The 6414-nt window shown below is 34.4% G+C and overlaps 1 protein-coding gene across 1 annotated transcript; it reads left to right on the top strand.

Annotated features, from left to right (window-relative positions):
• The first annotated feature begins 3179 nt into the window (after nucleotides 1–3179).
• Nucleotides 3180–6065, top strand: LOC132169547 (receptor-like protein EIX2). Its single transcript, XM_059580569.1, has one exon. The coding sequence runs from the start codon at nucleotides 3180–3182 to the stop codon at nucleotides 6063–6065; it is 2886 nt and encodes a 961-aa protein (XP_059436552.1).
• The last annotated feature ends 349 nt before the right edge of the window (nucleotides 6066–6414 follow it).

Genomic DNA, 6414 nt, shown 5'->3' with positions numbered 1-6414 from the left:
TATATGTTAAGTTGCCAAGAAGTCGGAAGCAAGAAATCAAAATATATAGTACAATTATTAGAAATTAAGTCAATGGCTCCATTTGTTATAACTTGTCGTTTTCTGTCTTAAACTTTAAATCTCACAAATCCTCTGTTTCAGTTATTAATTATCGCTGGGGAAGATTACGTACAATTAATTTCTACTGTACGTAACACAAATACTTTAGACTTTAAAAAACAATAATTGACTCTTTCCAATTAATTGTCACTTGGTTACAAGTTATACCCTATCCTCTGTAATATTTGAGAATCCAGACGATGATTTGTTTTTTTAATATTCTAGACAAATTTTTCACATAAATAACCAATTTAGTCATTTTATATATAATTTTTTTTATCCAACTTAATTGATGGGACAAATTGATAACGAAACTTTAAAATATATAAGAGAATGATTCCAAATAATTGAAATGTGGGGAAGTTTGAATTATTCCAAATAATTGTTATCATAGGATCCTTAGTTGCAATCTGAAGGAAAATTTTGTCATTTATATGAAACGTATGTGCAATTTGCGTGTAAACGACTCCAAGTGTGAAGTCTTTGAATTGAGATAAACTTTCAATCCCAAAGTGGACGGCAATTACTTCTTCTTTAATTCCCAAAGTGGATTTTTCTTTTGGATTTGTTATGAATGAATGAAGAGAGCGGATACCCAGAAATTCCATACTCCCAACATTAAATTGATTATCACTTGCAAAAAAAACAGAAAAATGAAAAATTGACATCAAGTGGTCCATGTGGAATTTAAGAAGCAATTTGCATGAAGAGGACTTGGATTTATTGGATTTATTCTTAGTGGTCAATAAAAACTTAGCTACATGATAAACTTAGGATTATCACTTGAAAATTATTGACATGCATCATGTGGAATTTAAGAGGCAATTTGCAAATGGTGGATTCTTTGAATTGAGATTATAGACTTTCAAACTTTTGTTGGATTTATAGCAAATGTTACATCTCCTTTATTTTAAAATAAAAAATGTTGAACACGGCCACGTCAACCAAGTAAAAGAGAAGTGGGACGGAGGGTTGGTATATCGCATTACTAATAATTCAATTGTTTTGACAAATAGATATGACGCTTGTTTCAAGGGTGGGATTGGGTGTAACTCATTCTCATTTTCTGTCAATTGCGAAATTTGTAAATTCACTTGGGATTGAGAGAAACCGGTAAATGTGAAACCAAAAACAAAAAAAACACCCCCAAAACACATTAACAAACAAAGCCAATTATTTTCTAATATTACTGAGTTTGAAAAGTAGTGCTCAGTTGGAGTGCAATTTTTATCTTTAGCGTAAAACAAAATAGAGGTGATAATTCAAGCTGCAGATGGGGTCTATATATATACTTGTAAATCAAAACATGTTTGGGTGTGATAAGAGCCTCAATAAGCTTGTTGCTAAGAAATACAAGTATTTGCTGTTAAAGTAATGGTTAAGTGATTAAATTTACATCTTCCTATCGGCTTAAGCTTTTAGGATAACTGGTAGTTTAGCATAGTATATATCAGAGCCTACCACAGGACAAATAGGGCTCATACTACTTATCATGTGACAAGAACCAAGAAAAATACTGACCTGCACGTGAGGAAGGGTGTTGAGGAATAATCTCACATTGCCTGTAGACAAGATATTGAGCATGTTTATAAGGAATGGGCAACACTCTCGTGTTGAGCAGGTTTTATGAGATGAGTTAAAGTTTTGAAATAATTGGTGATTTAATATGGTATTCAAAGCCAAAGGTCATGAGATCGAACCTTGATTCCATCAATTTACCCTTTTTAAATTAAATATTCCACGTGTTGAGCCTCACCTATTAAAAGAGAGTTTGAGCTCACACGTGAGGGTAAGTGTTAAAGTAATGGTTAAGTGATTAAATTTATATCTTCTTATCAACTTAAACTTTTGACATAACTGGTAGTTTAACATTTGTTTTCTTCTTAACAAATAACTAAAACAGTCTCACAGAGAGAACTTGGTCAGAACAAAAATAGATGGTAGAATGGAGGAATCCAACATAAGAAACTAGCTAGCTAGCGTAGCACAATTCATTCATAACATAAGAAGCTTAAAAAGCTTAAGAAGCTTAAGCTTCCATTTTTTTCTCCCCCTTTTGCTATTCCTGCATATTCGAGGTACCATTTGGGCCCATTCAAGCTCATGGAATTGAAGATGATCTAAATGTTGAGGATCAAATTAATCAAATTGAAAAAAAGAAGAAGAAAAAAGGACTAATTGATAAATATAAACAATATTAGAAACGGAGAGACTAATTTGATAACTTCCAAACCCAAACTTACGTCGACTTTATTTGCGTATAGATAATTCCAAGCATGGAGTCTTTACATTGAGACAAACTTTCAACCCCAAAGTACATCTTCTTTATTTCCCAAATTAAGTGCATTTTTCTTTTGGATTTATTGTGAATGAAACAAGAGAATGGATACCCAGAAATTTCATGCGCTTTATTGATTCTTACTTGGAAAAAAAAAAAAATTGACATCATGTGGTGGTCCACGTGGAATTTAAGAAGCAATTTGCATGAAGAGGACTTGGATTTATTGGATTTATTCCTAGTCGGTCAAGAAAAACTTAGCTACATGATAAACTTAGGATTATCACATGGAAATTATTGACATGCATCATGTGGAATTTAAGAGGCAATTTGCAAATGGTGGATTCTTTGAATTGAGATTGTAATTAACTTCCAAACTTTTGTTGGATTTATACCAAACGTTACATGTGCATGAAAAGTCATCAATACTTTCATTATCACAAACCACAAAGTAAAATATATTCATAATGACTCTTGAATTATTGACTCATCATGTTCATATACGTATAATTGTATCTTCAAAGCTGAAACTCAAATAAAATTTCGTTTTTCAAACAAATTTAAAAATTTTCGTTTAAAAAAAAAGAAAAAAAAAACTTTTGATTTATAAATTTCGTTTTTTTAAAATAAATTTCCGTTTTATAAAAATTAAGAGTTTCAATTTAAAAAAAAAAACTACAACATATAGTTGGGCCACGTGTAAAGAGATGCGCCTAGAATTCTTCATACTATAAATATTGAACCCCATGCATGTCTAGGCCTCACAAGCATTTAGATGTCCAACTATTTCACTACTGGCATAATGGGTAGCAGCCATATCTTTATGTCCACTCTTCATCTCATCCTCTTTTTTTTCTTCTCCCTGCTTGCAACTTCATCCTACCTACAACTTATTAAACCCGTTTCATGTACCAAAATCCCTATTTCCAGGTGCTCGGATGTGGAGAGGGAAGCACTTCTTAGCTTTAAATACAATCTCACAGATCAATCGGGTCGTCTCTCTTCTTGGGTTGGTGAGGATTGTTGCAACTGGATAGGCGTTGGCTGTGACAACAACACCGGAAATGTAGTGAAGCTTGACCTCAGAAACCCATTTGTTCAGCTTAATTTTTCCGATTTTGATCCTTATTATGTACTATTGTCCGATAAAGAGATGGAAGCTTACAACAGGTCGTGCCTGGGGGGCAAGATAAGTTCTTCTTTACTCAATATAAAGCATTTGAGTTACTTTGACCTAAGCTTTAATAATTTTAATGGAATCAGTATTCCAAAATTTTTGGGTTCCCTTGAGAATCTGAGGTATCTCAATCTCTCTTTCTCATTGTTTTCCGGAGTTATTCCTTCCCATATTGGGAATCTTTCAAGGCTCCAATCTCTAGACCTCAATTCAGCTTCATACTCCACCAACTTTAGCAATCGAAATTCAAAATTGGAGGTCGAAAGTCTAGAATGGCTTGTTGGCTTTTCTTCTCTTAAGTACCTTGGAATGGATTTTGTAAATCTTGAGAAAGTACCGGATTGGGTCCATGCGATTAATGTGCTTCCTTCCTTACGGGAGTTACACCTAGCTGGCTGTGAACTTGTTAGTCTTCCACACTCTATTTCTTCCATCAACTTTACATTGCTTTCAGTCATTGATCTCTCTTTCAACGATTTTAACTCCTTCATACCTCAATGGTTGTCAAATGTGAGTGGGCTTTCAACAATCAAACTTGAGACCAGTTTGCTTAGAGGTACTATTCCAATTGGTCTGATACATCTAGCCAACTTGCATAGCTTGAATTTAGCTGACAACCAGTTAAGTGGGGAGATAACTGAGTTTGTGGATGGCTTGTCTCAATGTTCCAACAATAGCTCTGAAGATAGTAGGAACTTTCCGTCATTGCAAGAACTTGACCTCTCTTTTAATCAAATGAACGGAACCATTCCAGAAAGCATCGGGAAACTGGCAAGGCTTGTTTCATTGAATCTTTTTGGGAATTCTTGGGAAGGTGTCCTAACTGAAGCTCATTTTCAAAACCTCACCCAATTAAAATCTCTTCGGTTGTCTGTGAAAGTTTCTACAAATTCGACGTTGGTTTTAAAAGTCAAACAGGACTGGGTTCCTCCTTTTAAGCTGATAGACCTTAAATTAACAAACATGCGGATCGGCCCAACCTTTCCAACTTGGCTTAAAACCCAAAATGAACTCAATGTTCTTTGGCTCGAGAATGCTGGCATTTCTGACACCATTCCACATGGCCTTTGGAAGTCTTACCCAAATGTCACCGATTGGAATCTATCTCATAACAAATTACGCGGGCAGGTACCGTACTTTAAATTTCAACCTTTGGTTGCTAGTGTTGATTTGAGGTCCAACAAGTTAGAGGGTCCACTTCCACTTTTTCATAATAATCTCAGATCTATATTCCTTGGTAATAATATGTTTTCTGGACCTATTCCAAAAAATATAGGTGAGTTATTGCCCAACTTGAATTGGTTGGACCTCTCTTCAAATTCAATTACTGGCAGAATTCCCCATTCTATTGGAATGCTAAAGAAATTAGGCTTTCTTATTTTAAGAAATAATTTCTTGTCTGGGAGACTCCCACCTCTTTGGAAGGATTTACAGAAGTTAACGATATTGGACATAGCAGAGAACAATATATCTGGCAATGTTCCAAGTTCAATGCAATATTTGAGATCACTGGAGGTATTATCATTGAGCCAAAATCATCTTGATGGAGAGTTTCCTTCTTTCTTTAGAAACTATAAAAACTTGCAAAGCCTTGATCTTGGAAGGAACAAATTCTCTGGAAAACTTCCAACATGGTTAGGAGAAAGTCTACCATCTTTATTGAGGTTGAGCCTAAGGTCCAACTTGTTTCAGGGGGACATACCTCAACAATTATGTCTTCTTTCAAATCTCCAAATCCTAGACCTTGCACACAATGATTTTTCAGGAGTAATCCCTCAATGTTTAGGAAGCTTGCGTGGTAATATTGAGAATGGAGGTTATTTTGTAGACTATGATTACCAAATCTTTTTGGTTACCAAAGGAATAGAATATGGATATGGTCAATCTTTTTTTAATCTTGTATATTCTATAGACCTTTCGAGTAACAATTTATCTGGAGAAATACCTGATAATATAACAGGCATCTCTGAATTGGTGATCATGAATTTATCAATGAATCATCTCACTGGAAGAATTCCTAAAAAAATTGGGAATTTACACATGTTAGAAACACTTGATCTTTCAATGAATGAGCTTTGTGGTCCTATCCCTGAAAGCTTGTCTTCTTTGACATTCTTAAGTCACTTGAATTTGTCATTCAACAACTTGTCTGGGAAAATTCCTAGTGGGAATCAACTTCAAACACTTAATGACTCATCTATCTACGAAGGTAATTCTTTACTCAGTGGGCCTCCTCTTTCAACCAAGTGTTCAGAAGATGGAACTAAACTTAGAGTAACACCAAATGGTGATAACCAAGATGGAAGGGGAGTTGAGTCATTCTTGTTCTGGATTAGCATGGTTGCTGGGTTTATTGTTGGATTTTGGGGAGTTTGTGGCACACTGATTATCAAAACATCATGGAGACAAGCTTACTTTCGCAGCTTTGATAATTTGAAAGACAAGATTGCTGTTTTCGTTATGGTCAAAATTGTTTGCTTACTAAGGAAGGTCAAGTCAGAGAGAAATTGAAGCTGCGGGCTTTGGAGCTTTTCTTAATATGTATAATTTATGTATTGTAAGTGTTTCAAGTTGTTGTAATAATGTGTGATCAAAGATGCTTCAATCTTCACTTGTCAAAGTCATTATTTCTTTTATTGCATCGCATTTTCCAAAATTCATTTCTCATCACTTACTATTATATTTTCATTCTTTATTTAATGGTGCTGCAATAAAATGGTGAGCAAACGGTTGGCTAAAGAAAAGACAAGGCCTTAATTTACAATTTTAACCATCATTCGTGATATTGCATTACCGAAGCTAATATTGTCTTTCAAAAAACAAAATGAAATCTGCGAATGCATGAAAAGTTGTAAAAAAT

This window comes from Corylus avellana, chromosome ca2, assembly GCF_901000735.1.
Source record: "Corylus avellana chromosome ca2, CavTom2PMs-1.0".
In the NCBI taxonomy this organism is placed as follows: domain Eukaryota; kingdom Viridiplantae; phylum Streptophyta; class Magnoliopsida; order Fagales; family Betulaceae; genus Corylus; species Corylus avellana.
The sequence above is the reverse complement of the archived record's forward strand: the minus strand, read 5'-3'. Positions and strand labels throughout refer to the sequence as shown.

What these genes read in the sequence shown, in the direction of transcription:
- LOC132169547 (XM_059580569.1), top strand. Translation starts at nt 3,180, where the DNA reads ATGGGTAGCAGCCATATCTTTATGTCCACTCTTCATCTCATCCTCTTT.